Source organism: Carcharodon carcharias, chromosome 30, assembly GCF_017639515.1.
Source record: "Carcharodon carcharias isolate sCarCar2 chromosome 30, sCarCar2.pri, whole genome shotgun sequence".
NCBI classification, from domain to species: domain Eukaryota; kingdom Metazoa; phylum Chordata; class Chondrichthyes; order Lamniformes; family Lamnidae; genus Carcharodon; species Carcharodon carcharias.
In genome coordinates, this window is record NC_054496.1 from 13,194,423 (window position 1) to 13,219,258 (window position 24,836).

General features: G+C 41.2%; 1 protein-coding gene across 1 annotated transcript; it reads right to left on the reverse strand.

Annotated features, from left to right (window-relative positions):
* Nucleotides 1-4,915: 4,915 nt before the first annotated feature.
* LOC121271382 (synaptonemal complex central element protein 2-like) lies at nt 4,916-17,777 on the reverse strand. Its single transcript, XM_041177356.1, has 4 exons — nt 17,658-17,777; nt 16,177-16,289; nt 6,135-6,339; nt 4,916-5,486 (listed from the first exon to the last, which is right to left on the reverse strand). The coding sequence occupies exons 2-4, from the start codon at nt 16,281-16,283 to the stop codon at nt 5,292-5,294; spliced, it is 507 nt and encodes a 168-aa protein (XP_041033290.1). The 5' UTR covers nt 16,284-16,289; nt 17,658-17,777; the 3' UTR covers nt 4,916-5,291.
* Between the last annotated feature and the right edge of the window lie 7,059 nt (nt 17,778-24,836).

Below are 24,836 nucleotides of genomic sequence, written 5' to 3' on the forward strand. Positions count from 1 at the left end.
TAAATGGTGAGAGCTTGGGAAGTGTTTACATCCAAAGGGATCTGGGTGTCCTTGTTCATAAATTACTGAAAGTGAATATGCAAGTTCAACAAGCAATTAAGAAGGCAAAGAGTATATTAGCCTTTATTGAAAGAAGATTTGAGTACAGGTATAAGGACGTCTTGCTGCAGTTGTATAGAGCCTTGGTGTGACCACACCTGAAATACTGTGTACAATTTAAAGGAAGAATATACTTGCCATTGAGGGAATGCAACAAAGGTTTACCAGACTGATTCTTAGGGTGGGAGATTGAGGAGACTGAATGCGTTCTCTAGAGTTTAGAAGAATGAGAGGTGATCTCATTGAAGTGTACAAAATTCTTAGAGTAGATGCAGGAAGGATGTTTCCCCTGACTGGAGGGTCTAGAACCAGGGGACACAGTCTTAGAATAAAAAGTTGGCCATTTAGGACTAAGGTGAGGAGGAATTTCTTTAGTCAGAGGGAGGTGAATCTTTGGAATTCTTTACCCGAGTGGGCTGTGGAGGCTCAGTCGTTGAGTATATTCAAGACAGAGATCGATAGATTTATAGATATTAAAATATCAAGGGTTATGGGGAAAGTGCAGGAAAATGGCATTAAAGAAGATCAGCCATGATCTAATTGAATAGCAGAGCAGGCTCGAGGGGCCGAATGGCATACCCCTGCTTCTATGTTCCTACAATTTGTAATTAACAGAAAAGTAGTGGGAGAAAGCCTGAACTGCAACAACCTCTTCTATTTGTGTGGTGAGTCTCTGATTATTTGGGAAAAACAGGAGTAACATCCACTAGTGATACAAGCATGTGCCTCTGAAAAGGGAATATTACCCATCTGTCATTTAGAAGTCAGGTTATCTCAGTGGACTATTTGTATGGTTTAACCAATGTGTACAGTAAGCTTGGGGGCCGCTCTTGTGCTTTGAGGTATTTTGTATGCTTAATTGTTAGATTGACATGTACTGGCATTATTTGTTTTTGCCTGGCAATGACAAACTGTCCTCCATATATTTGCCTTCATTGCACAAGTCAAGAATCAGTCATCACTAAACTTCAAACTGTATGGTGCAAAGATCCTATTCCTTCCTGTACAAAAGAGGTATTTTCCCACACTTGCACAAACAGCAGAAAGTATCTGGTTTGTAAGCGATCTGGACTTGGATATCGGAGACACAACATCAAAATTCTCAGATGACAGGAAACCAAACCAATCACTCATGTGGCTCATGAATATCTCCACATTCCTTTACCTTCCACACAGGTTTTTTAAAAAAAGGTAGCATTAGCCTTTCATGGCTTGGGATGACCCAAAATGCTTTACAGCCAATGAGGTACTTTCGAAGTGTAATCACAGTTGCAATGTAGGAAACGTGGCAGCCAGTTAGCACACAGGAAATTCTCACAAATAGCAATATGATAATGAGCAGATCACCTGATTTTGTGATATTGACTGAGGGGAAAATACTGATCACGACGTGAAGGAGAACTTCCCTGCTCTTTTTCAAAATAGCCCCATGGGATCTTTTATGCCCCTTTGAGAGTAAATGGTTTAACAGCTCATTTGAAAGACGGTGCCTCCAAAAGTGAGGTGCTCCCTCAGTACTGCAATGGGGTGTCAGTCTAGATTTTGTGCTCAAGTTTCTGGAGTGGGTCTTCAACCCACAACCTGTGATTCAGAGGCTAGAGTTCTGTCCACTGAGCCACAGCTAACACTGAGTATATGGCATGGACACAATTCCAATAAACTTACCCATGAATTTCTTATTTATTACCAAAAATGGCATCAAGAAGCTTTTTTCATGTTGGCCTGACTGGAGCTTGGGTTTTGGTTGGAAATTTATTCTAGGGCAGGCCTTCGGTGTTGAGTTTTTCAGTTCCTATTGACAAACATTGTGTGTCTGAGAGAGATATGTCACTATCAGAGCTGTATTTTTAACCTTGCCTTTGTGGAACTATAGCACCTAAGCTGCTTTATGACAACCCCTCCTTGTGACATAACAGCCCAGGAAGGAAAGGACCAAGAGTAGATTCTGGGGGTAAAGAGACAAAGTACCACACTGGGTCTGTCGTTAGATCAAATGGGGGAGGAAGTAATAGGTCAAAAAATAGGTTGTTTACTACTTTGTACTTCTTTTCAAATCTGACTTGGGTGCCCAACCATTATGTAGTGCTTTACTTGGATAAGATGGGTTTAATACATCTCAACTTTGCAATGTTCATCATCCAACAGCCTGATGTTACATCTCAGATCCAAAGTCTAAAGCCTGGTGGTCTCAAATGTAGATCTCTGGCAGGTCTTCCTTCTTGAATCACCAGTAACAGGATATGTAGAGTGGCTCAGGGAAAAAGAAGATCATTATTACATCTTGTGTTGTATCTGACCCAAAACTGAAACCAGCTGACTGACAATTCTTTTAAAACAAAATCACTTTAAATTCAAAGAATGTCACAAGCTCCAAGCGACAGATCCATGAGGGCTTGCACCGTGATCCAGACTCTCAGAATGCTATTTTACGAAGAAAGTAGTAATTTCATAAGTATAATTGTTTAACAATACAACATACCACTATTTTCTCCTCGGTTCATTTGGGTTTTGCATTTCTTGCAGGTAAGGTGATAAAATGACTCTTGGGTCTCTGCCAGTACCACACTGAGCAAGCTTCTGCTCTGCGTCCTCATGTCAATACAAGTAGGATTTGTAATTTAAAAGTGGGAGGAATAGGGAAGATCAATGCTGCAACTGTGCTCAATACTGTAAACTACAAATCCAACCGACTAAATTATTCCACTGGTACTCCTCCAGATAATTCACCAGAATCTCTTTACCAGAGTTGATGTATATCAGTATCAATATCTCATTCAATAATCCAACTGTACCAAATGCTTTTGAAAGGTGGACGGAATTCTATTTTCAACTTGAGGATAACATTCATTTTTGGAGTGAATACTGAAGATTTAGATAAGATGCATAGCAGTAAGAACTGGTTTGGAAAAATAACTAAGTTCAAGGCTGTTAAATGAACTTCTGCATAGATACTTAACTTGGTGTGTTTCTGTCACTTTGAACTATGCAAGTTCACAACAGGAGGTTCTCATTATTTAAATAGTATAAAACAGAAACGAACTATTAACATAGGGAACTGACTCTGTAGAACTGTACTAGGAATGGTGTCAGCACCTTCAGGAGAGTGAGAAAATAGAATAGGATAAAAGATGAACATTTCATCTGCACAAACTGTGGCATCACATGGATGCAACTTACAGGGAAAGCTGTGCATTGTCTGAGGGAACATTGGAAAGTGTTCCTCAAAATTTGATAGACAAGTATAAATGATATGAGACAAAAGTACACCTGTAGTGCACACTCTTTAGCTACATGCATTCAGGCTTTGAAACAATTACTGAGTGCAGCGGCCAATGAGCAAATTTGACTTTAACATAAGGACAGTTCTTAATATTACTTCTGCTGAAGTTAATGTATTACTGCAGATAGTTTAACATAGGATACGACAATATAGGCTGGGAGGAGGCTTGTGTGGAGCATAAACATTGACATAGACTAGTTGGGTCGAATGGCCTTTTTCTGTGCAGTAAATTCTATGTAATATTCTGTCAATTAACAGTTTGCTTCTGTAGTACCCAACCATTGCCACTGGATGATGCTAGCAGATTTATAGACTGAATAGTTAAGTCATCCATGATGATCATCATTACAATGCAATATTAAATCTGTCACCCAGCTTGCATCTCTCCTCCTATCATGTGCACAACTAAACTGCTAGAGAATTTAACACGATAAATGAAAATGGAAGAGGAAAGGGCAACAGAAAGAAAAATCTACTGAGATTACTATTAATATGTTCTCTCATTTTATATAGAAATAGGATATTGTTCTAGAGATAAAAACAAAAAAACTGCGGATGCTGGAAATCCAAAACAAAAACAGAATTACCTGGAAAAACTCAGCAGGTCTGGCAGCATCGGCGGAGAAGAAAAGAGTTGACGTTTCGAGTCCTCATGTTCTGTCAGTTCTGTCGAAGGGTCATGAGGACTCGAAACGTCAACTCTTTTCTTCTCCGCCGATGCTGCCAGACCTGCTGAGTTTTTCCAGGTAATTCTGTTTTTGTTATTGTTCTAGAGGTCTTACCCAATTTTTTTTGTATCACATATCTCACCTGCATGGAGACTGACCCACCAAGGTAACTCTAGACAATATGTTGCTTCTACACTAATAACCAATTTAAGATAATCAGTCAAGTCATAATGAAGCTCATTTACACTAACTAAAAGTGACATATATTCATATACAGGGTCCCATTCTCTGCAAATAAATGGAATATGTTCAAGCCTTGTACTTTTTTTGAATTGCCCTGGAGTTTAGGCAGCCTATAGTTCCCCATTGTTTTCTGCAATTGGAGTTGATTTGCCAACCAATCAGCGCCCTTTTCTCCTGTGGTATAATTTGTTGTAAATGTTTGACATTCTTGCATTTGTCCTGTTGAGTGCAAGACGAAAAGCTTCAGCAACATGTCTCTTTTCTGCAACATTCAAGTTCTGTACTACCTAGTGACCGTGTAATATTCTAAAACACAGATGTTTCTTCTTAATACATCTTTAATTTAAAGCAAGCTACACACCAGAATTTATAATCATTACTATATAGTTTAACATGTGTAACCTCCCTTATAATTCCCAAATTACCATGGTACCTGGTGTGTGTGTGGGTGTTGTAGCTGCCATCCATTTATCTACAACTCCTTGACAACATGGTCATGATTGGAACCAGACCATGCAAGAATCGTGGCTCTGATCGTGCATCAACCATTCCACTGCACACAATGTTTAAGTCAACAATGCAACTGCCTCTGTATTTCATTTAGATGCAACTACCTCTAATGCAGTTTTCAAACAAGAATTTATTTTACAATTGTTGGTACAGGAAAATCTGCCAAGCAGAAACCATTGTATAATTCCACACTGAGTGAGTGCTAGTTAAATATAGTTATATCCAGGCACAGGGGCCCAAGTTTAACCCTGTGCAAGTGGATGGATTTTGAAAGAGATCCATGGCCCTGGATCGTTGCAGAGTTTGTGGTCCAGAGCATAACTCTACTGCATTCTAAAAAAAAGAATCCATTAATTGATAGAAAGCCAACTGGCCATCAAGAAATCTATCGGCAATTGCTTCTTTTTCTACCTACGACACTGAACTCTAAAAAAGGAAAGAAAAGATGTGAATACTTAATCTGCAGAGCCCATTATTTCGTAAGATATCACTTATACTTCTGGTTGGGTACACATGTCCTTGTAGACTGTCGCCACGGCACTGCAGGTCTGTTTAATTTCGGACTCTAAACATCTGATCTTATCTAGGATGTTCAACAGCTCCTGCAACGTGTCCTCAATCAATTTGTTCTCATTGCTGTAGATTTCAAACAACCCTTCTTCTATCTTCTTCGAAAATTCTGAAACCTTAAAAATTACAAAATGTTATATATCCTTTCTCCAATTTTCTCCACAGTTCTCACAGCCAGCACTAAAGCCTAGGCAATCATTTTACCCCTGCCAGCAGTCCTCGTGCCTCTCACTCACGTGGCAAGTCTTCACATGCGAGTCTTGATAGTGAGTGAGTGGCCATCATCAAGGCTGATACCAGTCAAGTTTTCATCCAACAATCACACATGAACTTTCCAGAAGGGAAACACTAGACAATGATCTGGAGATAGATTTGGCTGATTTTTTCTCTCTCTCAGCTAGGAATACTGAGGCTGTAGCATCTGCAACAGCTAAGATTAGCAAACTCAGCATTGGTCTGAACTGGAATTGAACAGACTGCTCTACACATCTCCTAACCACAATCCTATATATAGATAAACGATCATGGATGGAAATCCCTTCGTTTGCATTAGAACCTTTGCTGCATAAGACACCCACAAGGAGCAGCTGGTCAGTAATCTAGGCTGTTCTTCACAGGAGCTATAGAATTCCATGAAAAGCAAAGTCCTGTGAAAGAGATAATTATCTTGACTCACAAACACACAACATTCTTCACACAAAAAAGCTGTCTTACATAAATTACAGCTTTTCAATGGTTGATTGGCTTCAGAAATGCATAAATACCTTCAGAATAAGAGTGTCCTTAAAGTTGCTCATCAACTTGTGGTCCTTTATCCTACTTTTGTTTATTTCGTTTACCAGCTGTTTTGTTTGTTCACATAGTGCATCAATACTGGAATCTGATGCCGCAAAACAGTTTGGGGGCTTGCTACTGAAATCAAGTGTAGAATCCTCAAAATCTGAGTTTGCCGTTACTTCATCAACTAAACTACAGGAAAATAAAATACAATAAAAAAATAAAATCACAGATCAGTCAGTGACCACGACACCTATTGATAAATCATTATTAAAATGAAGGTAGGTAAAGCACAGATATGTCCCAAACCTTCCAGCTAGAGTACAGAATACGGCTGCAGCATCTGTCCCTTTTAGAGGAAGGAATACCACCTTCCAGTATTGTACAAAGGCACCTCTAGCCAGTCATATTTAGTTCTTGTTCTCTGTGAGTAAAATTACAAGAAATTTTCAAGTTACCCAGGAAGTTCTCTCAAAAAAGAGAACAATTTAAGAACTACACATAAACAGGGACTGGACTTGGACTGGGAGGATTGAATCGTCAACCAAACTGCACCAAGTTCAACCTGTTTATTTGGCTCAATATGGCAGCCAAGGATATTCAGCCAATGCATTACCCTGTCCCAAACTTCAACAGTCAAGAGCCATGGGCAGAAGGAAAGGTAAAAGCAACTCAACCAACGTGACTTGTTCCATCACTGAGCATCCCCATTAATGCCCATTCTCCCTAGCGTAAGAGAGATTTTTAAAAAGTCATTCATGGGATGTGGCATGGCTGACTAGGCCAGCATTTATTGCCCAATCCTAAATGCCCTTGAGAAGGTGATGGTGAGCTGCCTTCTTGAACTGCTGCAGTCCATGAAGTGTAGATACACACACAGTGTTGTTAGGGAGGGAGTTCCAGGATTTTGACCTGGCAACAGTGAAGGAACAGCGATATATTTCCAAGTCTGGATGGTGATTGGCTTGTAGGGGAACTTCCAGGTGGTGGTGTTCCCATGTGTCTGCTGCCCTTGTCCTTCTAGATGATAGTGGTCGTGGATTTGGAAGATGCTGGTTTAAGGAGGCTTGATGAGTGTTTCATAAACTATTGCGTCGCCAAGCTCAGGCTAATAAACCCAATGGACAATCTGGCATGTAGAACTGCAAGGATCATCATTTACTATCACACTGAGGTAGATTCTCACAGTCACTTTGGTTCCCAATCTGGAATCTGTCTCCTGGTAGGAAAACTTTCCTGTATGGTTGAAATTTGAATGTCCCCAGTTGAGTGCAAGTCTGAATCACACACACGGCATCAAGATTGTAGGCTATTCCAGTGTGCAATTTAGCACAAGCCAGTTGCTGATTCAAGGGTACACACATGATGTGAAGTCTGGGGCCTTGAGTCTTCACAGTGGAAGTAGAGGAAGAACTCTCTCCTGCTAAAATTGTGGCTTGCCTTGCACAAAAACAGGTCACATTGAATTTACCAATAGGCCATTCCACCCAAAGACTGCATGCTGGTTTTTATGCTCCACCTTAGCCTTCTCCTACCCTTTTCCATCTAACTCTATCTGCATATCCTTCTATTCTTTACTCCCACATGTACTTTTCTAACTTTCCCTTAAATGTAAGGTTGACACCTCCATTAAAGTAACAAAAAAATTTCACATGGAATGCAATAAGCATCAATACACTCTCAATCATAGGGCACCTTTCCAGGCCATAGTAAGTACTTTGGCTATTTATCCAACTATTGAATCACACTGGTTTAGAATAGATACAGTGCACATCAAAAGCAATAAATAATTGTACATCAGTCACCTGTTCCTACACACAATAGTCTCAGTGTCCCAGGCACTCCATTTTCTTTTTATTCAGGATGTGGGCACCTCTGGTTAGGCCAGCATTTGTTGCTCATCCCTAATTGCCCTCGAAAGGATGGTGGTGAGTTGCCTTCTTGAATCACTGCAGTCCATGTTGATGATGGATGGGGTGCTAATCAAGCGGCTGCTTTGTCTTGGATATTTAAAGAGCTCCATATTCCAAATGATCAAGGGTTGGGCAGTATAACACATGCACACAGTACATAACCAAACTTTACTTAATGTACTGTGCCTGAAATGATGAACATTCTGGACAACATTTGCCTCCTTATCTGAAAAATGGATTCAACGCCTTCTTATTTTACCAAATTTAATGGCTGACCTCCAAAACAATGCCTACACATTTTCTGATACACAATTGTACTGGCAGAAATGACAAAAAAAACAGCTAATTATGGCACGCATGTGCTGATGTCCCAGCTAATATACCTGATGACCAAAGAAATGTACAAAGAGATACTGATAAGATGGTGGGACAGGCAAACAAAGTGATAAATCGCATTCAATGCCAGTAAATGTGATGGGACAAGTCATGCTTGCTTTCCCCCTCTCTCTCCAGCCCTTGACCACTGATGCTTGTTACTGCCACAGTTAAAAAGATGTGACAATTAAGATATTTTTAACGGTTGCCTGTCACCTTGAAGGTGACATGAATTTATAATTAGGGTCTGTTATATATTTACATAAATTTATGATCTAGAAGATCCAAGTAATCATGATAACAATAAAAACTTGTTCCTCTTATGCAGAAATATGCTGCAAGGAAGCTCTACAGTATGGGGGGAAGAATACAATGGGTGCAAGGTATGAGAAGGCAGAAAATTAGAGGCAGTTATGGAAAGCTGGGAGGTAATTGCAGGGTAGGAAGTAGGAGGAAACGAGCAGGGAGATCCTAAGGGCAGGAGCGCCGTAGCTGAAGAAGCAGCTGCCAGCAGTAGAGCAGTGTTCGAGGACAGGAAGGTGAATGTGGGAATGGAAAACACAGTGCAGCAAAGCCCCGGGGAGGTTGGAAAACAGGGCAGAGGGTTTTGAAAATTGACATTCCGAAATATGAAAAGCCTGTGGCACTAGGAAAGGACACTGGTAACTGTGCTGGACTTTGTGCAAGTCAGTCAAGGGGTGACAGCAGTGTGGGTGAGAGAGAGAGATAGAGAGAAAGGGGGAGGGGTTACAGAGGAGATTTATAAGGATGTTGCCTGGACTGGAGAAATTTCATCAGGAGGAAAGATTGCATAGAGTAGGGCTGTTTTCTTTGAACATAAGAGGCTGGGGGGAGTGTATAAAATTATGAGGGCTCTAGAGAGAGTGGAAGAAAGGTCCTATGCCCCTTGGTTGAGGGGTGCAAAACCAGCGGCCATAAATTTAGGATAAGGGTAGGAAGTGTAAAGGTGATTTGAGGGGAAAAATCAGTGGTGAGGAGGGGATGGGATTTGGAACTCACTGCCTGAAAGGGTAGGAGAGGTTACACTTAAAAAGTACCTAGATATGCACGAAATGCTGTAAACTACAAGGCTATGGATCAAGAGCCAGGAAGAGGGGTAGGCTGAATGGCTAATTGTCAGCTGTCGTTCACATCATGGGCTGAATGGCATCCTTCAATGCTGTAAATTTCTATTTCTATTTCTATTAATGGCGGGCAGTGGCACTGTGCCTGAGTGGAGAGCTACATGGATAGCACGTTCAGAGAGGTGGTCACACCACAACTTATGGGCCTGGAGGCAGGAAGGGAATCCAAGAGAACCAGGCAGGTAGTGCAGGAGTTCCCTGGGTCCCACCTGCCAATCGGTTTTCCGTTTTGGACATTGATGAGGGTGTTGGTTCCTCGGATGAGTGCAGACAGAGCCAAGTTTGAGGCACCACAGGTGGCTCTGCTGTACAGGAGGGGCGAAAGAAGAGGGGAAGAGAATAGTGATAGGGGATTCGTTAGTTAGGAGAACAGATGGTCATTTCTGTGGCCGTAGACATGACTCCAGGATGGTATGTTGCTTCCCTGATGCCAGGGTCAAGGAGGTCACGGAGAGGCTGCAGGTTATTCTTCTGTGAGAGGGCGATCAGCCAGAAGTCATGGTCCACATTGGTACCAATGACTTAGGTAGGAAAGGGGATGAAGTTCTGAAAGCAGATTTCAAGGAGCCAGGGAGGAGATTGGAAAGCAGGACCTCTAAAGCAGTAATCTCAGGATTACTCACAGTCCCATGTGCAAGTGAGTATAGAAATAGGAGAATTGAGTGATTGAAAACGTGGCTGGAAAGCTGGTGTAAGAGGTGGGGCATTAGATTTCTGAGGCATTGGGACCGGTTCTGGGGAAGGTGGGACCCATACAAGCCGGACGGTCTACAACTGAACAGGACTGGGTTGAATATCCTCACAGGGAGATTTGCTAGTGCTGTTTTGGGGGGGAGTTTAAATTAGATTGGCAGGGGGTGGGAACCTGAGTGCAAATTCAGAGCAGGGAATGGGAAATGGAGAATTAATGACTGACTCTGAAAGACAGAAGAAGCACAGGAATTTGGCGGTGTTAAAAGGTGTATATGTAAATGCAAGGGATATAGCAAATAAAGCCAATGAGCCGAGGGCACAGATAGATATATGCTAGCATGATATCATCGTTGTAATGGAAACTTGGCTTAAAGAGAGCCACAAATGGCAACTCAACATCCCTGGATATAGAATTATCAGGCAGGATAGCGAGAGGGATAAAAAAGGTGGAGGTGTAGCATTATTAGTGAAAGAAACAATTACAGCTGTGAGGAGGGATGATAATGCTAAATGAAGCAGCAAATGAGGCCATGTGGGTCGAGCTCAGAAATAAAAAAGGGGCAGCCACATAGCTAGGAGTGTACTATAGACCCCCAAATAGTGGAAGGGAGTTAGAAGAATAAAAATGTAGGCAAATTACTGAGTGCAAAAACAATAGGGCAGTAATAGTTGGGGACTTCAACTACCCTAATATCAATTGGGATACGAACAGTGTGAAAGGCACAGAGGGCACAAAATTCTTGAACTGCATTCAAGGGAACTTTTTCAGCCAGCATGTAGCAAGCCCAATGAGAGGGGGGCACAATTCTAGATTTAGTCTTAGGAAATAAAGCTGGCAAAAAGATGAAGTAGCAGTGGGAGACTATCTTGGAGATAGTGACCATGATACAGTTAAATTTAACATAATTATAGAAAAGGACAAAGGTAAAACAGGAGTAAAAGTTCTAAATTGGGGAAAGATAAATTTTACAAAGGTGAGAGGTGAACTGGCAAAAGTGGACTAGATACTGCTGCTAGAAGGGAAAACAGTGTCAAGTCAGTGGGAGGTACTCAAAAGCGAGATTCTACGGACACAACATAGACATGTCCCCACAAAGAAACAGGGTGGTACTGCCAAATCTAGAGCCCCTTGGTTATCCAGAAGCATACAGGGTAAGATAAAGCCGAAAAAGAAAACTTATCACAGTCACAGAAAGCTTAGTACTGTAGAAAGCCTAGAGGAGTATAGAAAGTATAGGGGTGGAGTAAAAAAAAAAGTTAGGAAAGCAAAGAGAGGTTAGCAAAAATATTGGCAGGTAAAATCAAAGACAACCCAAAGATGTTTTACCAGTATGTTAAGAGCAAAAGGATAACTACGGAAAGGGATTGGCCTATCAGAGATGTACATGGTAACTTGTGCATTGATGATGAAGATGTGGGCAAGGTTCTCAATGAGGACTTTATCTCTGTCTTCATTAAGGAGAGGGAGGATGCAGAAATTCTAGTTAAAGAGGAAGAGTGTGAAATATTAGATAAAATAAGCATAATGAGAGAGGAAGTGCTGGAGGATCTGACATCCTTGAAGGTGAACAAATCACAGGGCTGGATGGATTGTGTCCCAGGTTGTTAAAGGAAGCCAGGGAAGAAATAGCAGATGCTCTGAGGATCATTTTCCAATCCTCACTAGATACAGGTGAGGTACCAGAGGATTGGAGGTCTGCGAACGTTGTACCAATATTTAAAAAGGGTACGAGGGATAGGCCAGAAAATCATAGGCCGGTCAGTCTGACTTCTGTGGTGGGCAAATTATTAGAATCAATTCTGAGAGACAGGATAAACTGTCACTTAGAAAGGTATTGATTGATCAGGGACGGGCAGCATGGTTTTGTTAGGGGAAGATCGTGTCTTACTAACTTAATAGAATTTTTTGAGGAAGTAACAAGGAGGATTGATGAGGGTAGTGCAGTGGATGTGTCTACATGGATTTTAGTAAGGCATTTGACAAGGTCCCACATGGCAGACTGGTCAGAAAAGTGAGATCCCATGGGATGCAGGAAAAGGTGACGAGTTGGATCCAAAATTGGATCAGTGACAGGAAACAAAGGGTAATGGTCAATGTGGGAGACATGATTGGAAAATTTGCAGATGACACAAAAATTGACCACGTAGTTGATAATAAAGAGGATAGCTGTTGAGTTCAGAATTACATCAATGGTTTGGTTGAGTGGGCTTAAAGTGGCAAATGGAATTCAAATCAGAGAAGTGTGAGGTAATGCATTTGGGGAGGGCAAACAAAGCAAGGGAATACTCAATAAATGGGATGATATTGAGAAGGGTTGAGGGAGTGAGAGACTTTGAAGTGCATGTACACAGGTCCCGGGAAGGTGGCAGGACAGGTGGATAAGGGGTAAAGAAAGCATATGGGATGCTTTCTTTTATTGGGCGAGGTACTGAGTACAAAAGCAGGGATGTATTGCTGGACCTGTATGAAACACTGGTTGGGCCACAATTGGAATCTTGTGTACAGTTCTGGTCACCAAAGTACAGGAAGGACATAATTGCTCTTGGGAGAGTATAGAGAAGATTTACAAGAATGTTGTCAGAGCATGAAAATTGCAGCAATGAAGAAAGATTGGATAGGCTAGAATTGTTTTCCTTAGAACAGAGGAGGCTGCGGGGTGACCTAATTGAAGTCCACAAAATTGAGGGGGCCTAGACAGGAAAGACCTGTTCCCCCTAGCTGAGGGGTCAATTACCAGGGGACATAAATTTAAGGTGACTAGCAGCAGGATTAGAGGGGACATGAGGAAAAACTTTTTCACCCAAAGGGTGGTGGGCATCTGGAATTCAGTGCCTAAGTTGGTGGTTGAGGCTGAAACGCTCAACTCATTTAAAAGGTACCTGTACATGCATGAGAAGTGCTGTAACCTGCAAGGCTACAGACCAGGTGCTGGAAAGTGGGATTAAAAATGAGCAGCTAGTTTCTTTTTTCTCTTTTTATAGCCGGCGCAGACATGATGAGCTGAATGGCCTCTTTCTGCGCTATAACTTTTCTATGGTTCTATGGAAGCTTATGGAGGCTTGAAGCATGGAGGGCAGCTTGGATATTGTCAGGAAAGTCCAATATAGAGGTGATGCAGACATGGACTGGGGTTTCAACAGAGCAAGAGGGAACATACAGAGAGGGGCAAGGTTGAAGAGGTAGGAGAAAGCTAATTCAGGATCGAGTAGGACAGGTATCTGCTAGACGCGAGACATTTTTCTTATTAGCAAATGCCTCACATAATTGTTTGTGATGTGTTGGAGGTTGCAAGATGGTGAGGTGTATATCTTTGCTGAAAGGATTTGAAAAGCATATTAAAAAATATGCTTGGAGTCAATCAAGTAAGTATTTCTGATTGTTTCCTGGAAAACAGGCTATTCTATGCCCGCTGCTGATGGAAAAATAAGTATGTTCTCCAAAAGTACTATTTAAATTTAATAATTTGTGTACTTAACATGGAGGAACAGCTGTAAGATATGAGTTAGACAAATATTTATTTAATATGTGGCTTTTTAGCACTATATCAGATTTATACTTACAATATTTTTAATTAATATGAGTGAACTTCCTGTGGCTTAGTCCACGGCAAGTCAAGCAAAATGAATTAACAAATGTGTTAGTAAAACTGTCGATATACATGCAGGAATTGGAGGAAGATGCAGCTGCATATGCTACTATGTGTCAGAGAATGGTGATGCCCAAACAAGGAGTGTGTGACATACTTAGAAAATGTTAGACCTTATAGATTTAAGTATCGCTGAAAAAAGAGACATGTTGTCAAAGATTTCAATCCTGCACTCATCTAGACACATTCACAAGAATACCAAATCTCAAAGGGGACAACAATTTATACTGTATCAGAAGAGGTTGCTGATTGGTTGGCAAGTGGACTGTGATTGGTAGAGGTGCTGCCATGGAGAATGCTATACTTAGGTTCTGTACTACCAAGTGACTTAAAGTGATAATTGCTGGGCTATCTGGCTAGTTATGGTAAAGATACTTTTAAAGGTGTTCAGAATGTGGTTGGATGCTAGGCGGGGAGGACTTGAAGGGCTGACTCCAATGGTTGAATGCATGCATAATTACATCTTTGACCCTTGCTTTGACCTTGCAGTTTATTATCACTCTCTCAATGACATTACCGTCCTGTAACTGACTCCAACCTTTGGGAGAAAAACTTTCCCTAGCGTTTCAGGGAATGGCTGTGTTTTTAGCTTTTTATGTGACTTTTTTCTAACATCAATATAATTGCTATCTACAATATAAATACAACAATGTTGCAATATTACTCATCTATAATTGATTGCGTAAGAAGTTCTTCGTTATTTTCGTGAAAATAGGGTATTGGGCCTTGGATCAGGAACCAATCTCCCATTTATAACACTGTTCTAAGTTACAACATTTCGACTTGCAATGCATGGACTGTTCCCTGGTGTATTCTCCATGGCAATACCTTTACCAATCAGAGTCCACTTGCCAACCAATCAGCAACCTCTTCTCATGAAGAATAGATTGTTGTTCCCTTTGAGATTTGTGTCCTGATGAGTGCAAGATGAAAAGCTTCGATAACATGTCTCTTTTTTCAACAACGCTCAAGTAATGCACAGGCAGTCCTTGGACATATGACACAATTGGTTCCTGAAAACTGTGTCGTAAGTCGAAATGTCGTAACCTCCTACTGACTTTCCCATAAGAACAATGTTATAAATGGGGGATTGATTCCTGAACCAACCCTATTTTCACCAAAATAACCCAGAATTTTGAATTCTTATCAGTATGGATGAGTAATATCACCACGTTATCGTATTTATGTTGTAAATAGCAATCATATTGACATAAAAATCACATAAGCAGCTAAAAATACACATAGAAATATAGTATAGTCCTGTACTAACAGCATCGGAACAGCAACTGAGCATCTTGAGTCAGGAAGATGGGCGGCGCAGAACATTGATGTGCATGTATGAACGTTTCAACTTGTTTGCCAGCTTGGCATCGTAAAGTTGAAACCGACAGGGGAAAGTCAAAACAGGGTGTCAATTTATGAATGTCGTAAGTGCCGTTCGTCACAACTCGAACATCGTAAAGTCGAGCACTTCCTGTACTACCAAGCAACTATTTATAGATTTACACATTTGCTAACGTGCTCAACGTTTTAACTTTGCTAAAGTAACACCAAGAGTAAGACTTGTGTTTGGTTTATATGCCCTCATTTTCCAGGAACATCCGCACACCTTCCTCATTACTACCCTTTAACAAAGCCTTATCAGTCCTTCATAAGTGAATCTTCCCTCTAATATTTTATAGCCAGCTCACATCTGCTTTTTTATATTAAATATCAGAGGAAAAATATAGCCCTGTATGATAAATACCAGGTGTTTTATTCCAGTAAAATACACCAATCTTCATTAAGCTTTAACCCCCCATTCCTAACCTTAAACAGGTCTGCCAAAAATGGGAAGTATGAGAGAAATAATCACCTCAGGGGAATTCACTGCCTCTGTCTGCCCTTCTAAAGCATATACTTTTTAAAGTAGCAAAGTTTTAAAACTGGAACTCGACAAGCAACTGATTGATCTCAGATTGAGTGCATGAACTTTATGGCTATTTAAATTTTAAAAGGCTCCTCAGACACTAATAACTACACTGATCATCATACATTCCTGGCATCTATTTGCTTTTGTGTAAATAACAGCAAAATCCAACAGACACACCCAGGTGTAACTCAAGTGGAAAATCTAGGTCATGTGGCCCACAAAGCTGCATAGAATGCACCCAACTACCAAAAGCAAATGTTCCAGCACTATTGATACATACAACACATTGTGGATCAGTCTGCCTTCCGTTCGCCCATTAAAAACAGAACGACTCCATTCCTCACCTTGAATCCACCTCTGTGTAAGGATTCTTCCTGCAGCCACTAGTTTGTGGTGTGCTTTCATTAACGCTTCCCACCTTTTGCTCACTGTCATAAACCTTGTCAGCCATCCTGATCTAAAACAATAAGCAGTTTTAATAGCTTGCATTAGATATAATCAAAACAGACCACTGGTTTAAGTATATTCATCTAATTTACTCCTCTCTTCGGGGCTGAAAATCTATTTGGTGCTTTGCCCAAGTCCTATTCTCAACTCTCAGGCCTGATGAAGTGTCATCGACCTGAAATGTTAACTCAGTTCCTCTCTCCTAACCTGCTAACTATTTCCAGTATTTTCCGTTTTTATTGTAAATTTCCAGCATCCGCAGTATTTTACTTTTGCCCTAAGTCAGTACTGATCAGCAGGGGTCCATGAATCACACTCCAGCAGAAAAAGCAATCAAGGCCCAGCACCTCAAATTAGAATGAACAAGCCTGTCAGTCTCAGGATATAAAATTCTATATCACAGCTATGGGGAAAGAATAAATGAATGGGCCAAATGCGACTGCTCTTTCAAAAAGCAATGCGACAGGAACAATGGGCTCTATGGCCTCCTGTGCTGTATGATTCTATGGAATTTTAAAAGGAAGCACTCATAATTTACATTTGTTTGCTTTGTCGCTCAACTGGGAGCAGGAGAAGTTTTGAACCAAACCAGCCCTCTGTGGCAAACTCAATAGTCCTATAATTGAATTCCTAATTCAGAAGAGAAATTCAGAAACACCTCTACACACAAAAGGTGGAGGAAGTTTGGAACTCTCTTCTGTAAACAGCAATTGATTTCAGATCTGTGACTGATAGGTTTCTGTTAACCCAAAGGTATTAAGGGACATGGGACAAAGGCAGTTATGTGGAATTAGGTCACAGATCAGACAACGATATGGCAGATCACTTAACAGAATAACCAGCTGGAGGAGCTAAATAGTCTCCTCCTGTTGCAATGGGCATTCCAGAGAACGATTGACTGGCTCCTAGTGAGACCTGCAGGGGTAGAAATATCGCAAAGAGCTGGATTTTCTTGCTGTACTCAACTCTGGATTGCTTTGCAAGCACCTCCCAGGCCGCCAAGATAATATTGGTTGGGTGAGCTACACACCCTAGATGGCCCATCCATCTAGGGGTCAATCATGCATGGAGCTGGGTTACCCTTGAAACAGCTTCCACCACTGGGATAGTCAAATGGCGGTCGGTGGGTGGGTGGGTGGGTGGGTGGGGGGGGAGGGTGGAGAAAGGGAACTCATTTTCCTGCCTGGAACAGTACAGTGGTGTGCATTGGCTGATTTGGGCCATATAAACCTGCGCTGACCAGCCCTGCAGGTACATACATGTGCTTATTATTAAACAGTGAATTAGACAATTTTGTTTTGTTCAATTATTGAAATGCATTTAGTTCCAGATAATTGTCATTGCACGACACCAAAACCCACTTGTATTGCTGCCTTACCTTTTATTTATTTTCTATAAACTATAGGTACATAGGAATTAGGGAGTTTGTGAGCCTGCTGCCTCTTGCCTCTGGCTGCCCAGGCCCGTTGCTAAGGGCCGCACCACCGCCCCTCACCCGCGTGACCGCGATGCGTTCCTGTGACGTCAGACGCCGCCACGCAGACGCATCTGATTCATACCTGGTACCTTTTCCCGCGCTCTCTCTCCCCGCTCCGCGTGGACCCCTCCCAAGTGCAAACCCAGCCTTGGCCCTGGCGTGCATTGTTAACAAGTGCTCTGAGATAGTGAATATTTGAGCTAGGAGGGTCCTCCCCTAATTCCTTTTTTCACTCGACCCATCTTGCAAAAATACCAAAATAAGAATGGATGGCATCACCTACACCCTGCAAGATTATAAAAAAGAAATCTGCGTTTATATAGCGCCTTTCGGGACTACAGGTCCTTCCCCAAGCGCTTTACACCCAATTAAGTACTCTATTGGAATAAGAACAAAAAAAAGTTGTAAGGTTTCACCTGATGAAAGGTCATGGTCCTGAAACGTTAACTCTTGTTTCTCTCCACAGATGCTACCTGACCTGCTGAGTTTTACAGCTGTTTTTGGTTTCTTATTTCAGGTTTTCAGCCTCCACAGCATTTATGGCTTTTGTATAAGTACTTCATTGATTAGTGTTGTAATGCAGGACATGTCGCAGCCAATTTGCACATAGGAAGTTCCCATACATGGCAATGTGATCATGACCAGATAAGGTGTTTTTGTGACGTTGATTGAGGGATGAATATTGGCCAGGACACCAGGAATAACTGTCCTGTTCTTCTTATAAATTGTGCCATGGGATCTTTCACGTCCACTTGAGAGGGCAGACAGGTCTTCAGTTTAATGTCTCAACCACTGACCATAAGAACTCACTCATAATGGGCAGGGGTATTTTTCATATTACATTTCCAGGAAGACATTGACATCTATCTACTTGTCCATGTATCCATTTGATTATTTACAATTTTTTATTCACTCAGGGCATGTGAGTGTCCCTGGCTAAGCCAATATTTATTGCCCACCCCTAACTACCCTTGAAAAGGTGGTGATGAGCTGCTTTCTTGAACTGCTACAATCCATCTGGTACAGGTGTATCCACAATGCTAATAAGGAAGTTCGAGGTTTTTGACCCAGCAACGGTGAAAGAACAGCGATATAGTTCCAAGTCAGGATGGTGTGTGGCTTGGAGGGGTGTTTGCAGGTCGTGATGTTCCTATGCATCTGCTGCCCTTGTCCTTCCAGGTGGTAGAGGTCACGTGTTTGGAAGGTGCTGTAAGAAGATCCTTGGTGAGTTGCTGCAGTGCATCATGTAGATGGCACACACTGCTACCAGTGCGACGGCGGTGGAGGGAGTGAATGTTTAAGGTGGCAGTGGGGTGTTGGCCAAGTGGCTGCTTTGTCCTGGATGGTGTTGAGCTTCTTGAGTGTTTTTAGAGCAGCACTCATCAAGCCAAGTGGAGAGTATTCCATCACACTCCTGACTTGTGCCAAGGCCCAGGTCTACTTGACACCTTTGGTCTCTTTTTATATATATTACATCTACTGAATTTACACCTTGTCCTACAATCCACCTTGACCAATACCACTGGAGATCCACTGGCACCAAGAAGAAATTTCCATTCATCAGTTTAGCAAATTTGTTGATCTCAATTTATCTCATGTGACAAGATTCATAAGCAATGGTGGCGTTGTGGTTATATTACTGGACTTAGTTATCCCAAAGCTCAGACTATCTAGAGATGTGGGTTGTAAGCTATTACATGAAGCTATTAATGTATATAATATTATTGGAAAATATTTTTCTTTTAAAATAGAGGTTTAGTCTGAGGGTGTGTCTTAATTGGATTAAAACCAGCTGGTCTGGGTGCTTTGATGTATACTAGTTTTGATATGTAAGAGAGATAGAGTGTATTTGCATTTTTTGAATAGAGCATTCAAGAAGTGGGGTGAATAGCAGATTTATATTGCTAATAAAATTGATACTGTGAAAGGGGTTTTACTGTTAGAAGAGGCTGGGGATACAATGAGAATTTATATTCAATGGGCTGTGCTAGGTATAACTTCAGCAGTTTTGTGCCTAGAGCAGAGACAATGTGAGATCAAAAGCAGCTGCAACCCTCCAACTGTCCCCACAGGAACCAGAGTGAAAAGAACCTCATTTTGAATTCGTAAGGTGAAAATACTTTGCCTGGTGTCTGGTTAGGTCTATGAGTTGCTGTTTGCCTTAATGGAGATTAGGTTAGGAATTTGTTAAAAGTTATAATTGTAGTACTTTGTAGCCAGGTGTATATATTTAACTTGTATAAATTCATAAAATGTTTAATTTAGCTTAATATAAAACCTCTCGAGAACTGGTGGTCTGATCTCTGAATTTAGAGTTGCATCTCAAACATATCACTTAAAATGATAGGTTTTGACAGTTGTTTAAAGTTTCCCTATGGGATTTTTAAATAACTCAGCTTTACCAACTGCACAGGCATAACAAGTTCGAATCTGACTACGCTAGTTGGGGAATTTAAATTCAATTAATTAAATCCAGAATGAAAAAGTGGTATCAGTAATGGTGACCCCGAAACTATGATTCTGTCATTAGTGTGCTTTGGGGGAGGAAACCTACCATTCTTATCTAGTCTAGCCTATATGTAACTCCAAGCCCACAGCAATGTGCTTGATGCTTAAATGCCCTAGTAAGCCCAGCAAGTATGAAAGTAAAACGAGCACTGTGGGGTACCTTCATCTGGATTGTAGCAGTTCAAGAAGGCAGCTCACCACCATCTTCCCAAGGGCAATAAATGCTGCTCTTGTTAGTGGCATCCATATCCCCTGAATAAACAAATGTTTTAAAAATAATTGCACAGTGCTTTAACTAATTTGAGTGGGACTATTTGTCTTGGGAAACATGTCAACAATAAAGAGGTAGCTAACATGAATACAAACGGAAATACACCCATCAGATGAAAAAGTATTGTGAATTGACTGTCTCCACAATGCATCTGTATGTGACACAGATGTGGCACCATCTATAGGTGTGGAATTTCATTTGGGTATTTAAATTTCATAATTTACAAAAGCTTCAGTTGAGTTCCACTTCAGAGAAAGTTTCCATCCCTTCATAACAACCTGACCATTTTTTCACGCTTACAGCATGCGATGCGCCACAGAAATAAAAGGTGTATGCTTTTTCTCCTCTTCTCTCTCTCTCTGCCAATCGATAGTCTGTGAAGATCTTGTGTCATGTTGCCAGATGGAAGCTTCCAGAACAATTCTGCCTGAATGGATGTGCTGGTTCTGACAGCTGCTGCAACTGCAGCATGGAGCCACCGGGGGAATGAGATTTTCAACAGCGTGTGCAACATCAGCAGTGAGTTGAAATAGCTTCGGCTTAGCAACCTGCATCCTTTACAGATTGAGGTCAGGTGTTATTAAATATCATCCTTTTAACAAAACAAAGCATTGTTTATCTTTTTCTCAATCCTGGAGATGTTTTTGAAAGAAAGCTGTGTATTTATATAACATCTTCCACATTCTCAGGAAATCCCAGCGCACTCCACAGCTAATGAGGTACTTCTTTAGAGTGTATTCACTTTTATGTATGAATTGTGGCAGCCAATTTGTACACAGCAAACCCCCATAAACAGCAACAATCAGATAATCTGTTTTTGTGATGTTAATTGAGGGATAAATATTGGCCAGCACACTGGGGAGAGCTCCCCTGCTCTTTTTCAAAATAGTGCAATGGGATCTTGTACTCCAACTGAGAGAGTAGACAGGGCCTCAAGTTTAATGTTTCATTCAAAAGGCAGCACTTCCAACAGTGTATCACTCCTTCAGTACTGCACTGGAGTGCCTTGTTAAGATTTTTTTTTTGCTTAAATCTCTGGGATGGGACGTCAATGGTAAATTCACTTCCAAGGGAGACAGTAGACATCCATGACTGCACCCAAGTGCCCTTTCTCTGCCTGTGAGCCCACACTGTAGGTTTTGACTGGTTCTTTGACCACCAACAGAAAATGCTGTAAAAACTCAACAGGCTAGCAGCATCTGTACTGCAGAGCTCTGAAAAAGTGTCATATGAACTTGAAACGTTAACTCCGTTTCTCTCTCCACAGATGCTGCTAGACCTGCTGAGTTTTTCCAGCATTTTCTGTTTTTGTTTCAGATTTCCAGCATCCGCAGTATTTTTCTTTTATCTTTGACCGCCAAACTCGATTCCCTCCTTACATGCCATCTACTCCTCCCATTCTCCGACACTAGATAGTGGGAAAGGTGGCTGAAATTACCCTCCCTAGTCCATGGAGTGAAAGGCCAAATGTAGCTCCCTCCAGATGCTGCCCTCATGACTTCAATGCAAACTTAGAACTTCTGGTCCATGAAGTTCAGGACCAACAACACACGGCACATTTACACATGGAACCAAGGGGCAATAGCTCTGGCTCCTTCCAATTGTTGTTGGGTCTTAAACTTTTTAAGTATTCAGAGTTCACAAACAAAAACTCACTCAAATTACAGGACACAATTTGGAGTGGCTTGCAAGGTAATAACACCAGGGCGGGTTAACACAACTTCATAAACCCAACAGTTTATAAGCATTGTCTCCAACCTTTTCTGTGGCACTGGCTTATAGCACGTAATGCAATGCAATTTCATTTTGCCATTTTTCTCCAAGTTATCTATCCAAGCCTCTCCCCAGTCCTAAAGATGCTGATTCACAACTATGGTTGGTTCAATGGCCATCGATCGTCATCCCCTGGCTGTTCATGAAGCCGTGAATATGAGAATATTTACGTTAGCATAAGAGAGAAATGTTCTGATTGCCGGAAATATGAAATAGAAGCAGTGTGTAAATACTCAGCAGCTCACGTAGCCTCCAAGAGACAGAAAAAACAGAGTTAACGTTTCAGGCTGATGAGCTTTTGTCAGAGCTGGAAGAAATTAGAGACTTAACAGCTTTTAAAGTGCAGAGCCAGGGTAAAGGGAAGACCAAAAGTGGAGGTCTGTTATAGGGTAAAGGTCAGGAGGGAATAAACGACAAAAGGGATGATGGTGTAAGATAAAAGAGGGCGGTAATGGGACAAGTAAAAGGATAATGGATGGGTCCGGGGATAGTATAAATGGTCAGTGCAGAACTATCAACCAGCATCTCAAGTCTAGAAGCAGTGATTATGATCTAAGTCAACATTAAGGCCAGAAGACTGTAAAAGTGCTTCACTAACAGATAAATTGCTCAAGTTCGCATTGAGCAGACTCCAGAAAGATAAACAGGAAATGCTGCAAATACTCAGTAGGTCAGGCAGCATCTGTGGAGAGAGGAACAAAATTAACGTTCAGGGTCAATGATCTTTCATGACTTTGCCGAACAAAATCCATTAATCCTGGTTTTCAATTGACCTTTGGTCTCAGTGGCTTTTTGTTGGGGTGGGGGGTGCAGGGGAGAGTTCTGCATCTCCACTGCCCTTTGTGTGAAGAAATGCTTCCTGATATTACCCCTTAACAGCCTGACTCTAATTCTGATTTTGAGGTCATTCTGGCCTCAGCTACCAGAGGAAGTAATTTTTCTCTATCTGCCTTTAATCATTTTAAACACAGTTTGTCTTAAACGCAGATTGTGAGCTGAATGTATGAATCAAACAAGAGCATTTGCAAGTGACAGTGGGAAAAGAGAATTGCATCAGATTTCTTCTGGGCTCCAATCATTGAACTGAAAGGTATGGGCTATCGATGTGAAGCTGGTTTAAAGCCAAGTGATTAACCCCATCCAGCTTATAATCAATTTTCACATCTGCAGTGTTCCATTCATGGATCTCTTCACCACAACAAAAAAAAAATAACTTGACCATTAAAGATCCAACTACCAAATATGGTAAAATGCCTACTTCTTTTAACATTGAGAAGCCAGAATAAAAAAATGATGGCCCACAGTCCAATACACCACCAAGGTTAACAGGAGTAGCAGACATGAAGCAAAGGAGATTAAAAGCTGTTGTTTAAATCGCACCTTATGATTACAGCTCTAAGCATTTATACCCATTAATTTTTGAAGTGCCAGGGATTGGACACTTTGCTTATATAGAAGCTACAGCAGAGAAGGTTAAGGGGAGATTTAATAGAGATGTTCAAAATTATTAAGGGTTTTGATTGTGTAGAGGGGGAGAAACAGTTTCCACTTTCAGAAGGGTCAATAACTAGAGGGGATGGATTTAAGATAATTGGCAAAAGACCCAGAGACGAGATGAGAATTATTTTAAAATGTATTTTTTATGATCTGGAACATGCTGCTTGAAGGGTGATGGAAGTAAGTTCAATAGTACCTTCCAAAAGATAATTAGCTATATAATTGAAAAGGGGAAATGTTCAGGGCTATGGGGAAACAATGGTGAAATAGGACTAAATGGCTAGTGCTTTCACAGAGATGGGCTGAATGGCCTCATTTTGCACTAAAAGATTCTATGATCCTTTAATATGCAAAATAATAACTTCCCTAAAGACATTTTGTTCAGATCTCCAAAGCCACAAAAAACTGCACAAAAACTAATTGTACATTATGTCAGTACCTTTGATAAGCCCAATAGGAGTTGGGTTCCTATCACTTTCCATTTCGGTGTTAGCTCCACAATCAGCAACATTATCAGATAGAACTGACCTCATCTAACTGGTGTTACCTTAAGAACATAAGAACTAGGAGCAGCAGTAGGCAATTCAGCCCCTTGAGCCTGCCCCGCCATTCATTACGATCATGGCTGATCTCATTTTGGCCTCAATTCCAATTTTCCACCCTCTCCCCATAACCTTTCAACCCATTACTAATTAAAAATCTGTCTATTTCCTCCTTAAATTTATTCAGCGTCCTGGCATCCACTACGCTCTGAGGTAGTGAATTCCACAGATTCACGACCCTTTGAGAAAAGTAATTCCTCCACATCTCTGAGTTAAATCTACCACCCCTTAGCCTAAAACTATGACCTCTTGTTCTAGAATGCCCCAGAAGGGGAAACATCCGCTCCACGTCTACTTTGTCTACCCTCTTTAGTATCTTATATACCTCATTTAGATCTCCTCTCATCCTTCTAAACTCTAGCGAGTATAGGCCTAAACTGCTCAATCTCTCCTCTTAAGACAAGCCCCGCATCTCTGGAATCAATCTAG

Coding starts and splice junctions, on each gene's coding strand:
- LOC121271382 (XM_041177356.1), bottom strand. CDS start 16,283: ATGGCTGACAAGGTTTATGACAGTGAGCAAAAGGTGGGAAGCGTTAAT. Junction 6,340..16,176: donor TACACAGAGGTGGATTCAAG/GTGAGGAATGGA, acceptor ATTTTCCTGTAG/TTTAGTTGATGAAGTAACGG. Junction 5,487..6,134: donor AGGACACTCTTATTCTGAAG/GTATTTATGCAT, acceptor GTAATTTTTAAG/GTTTCAGAATTTTCGAAGAA.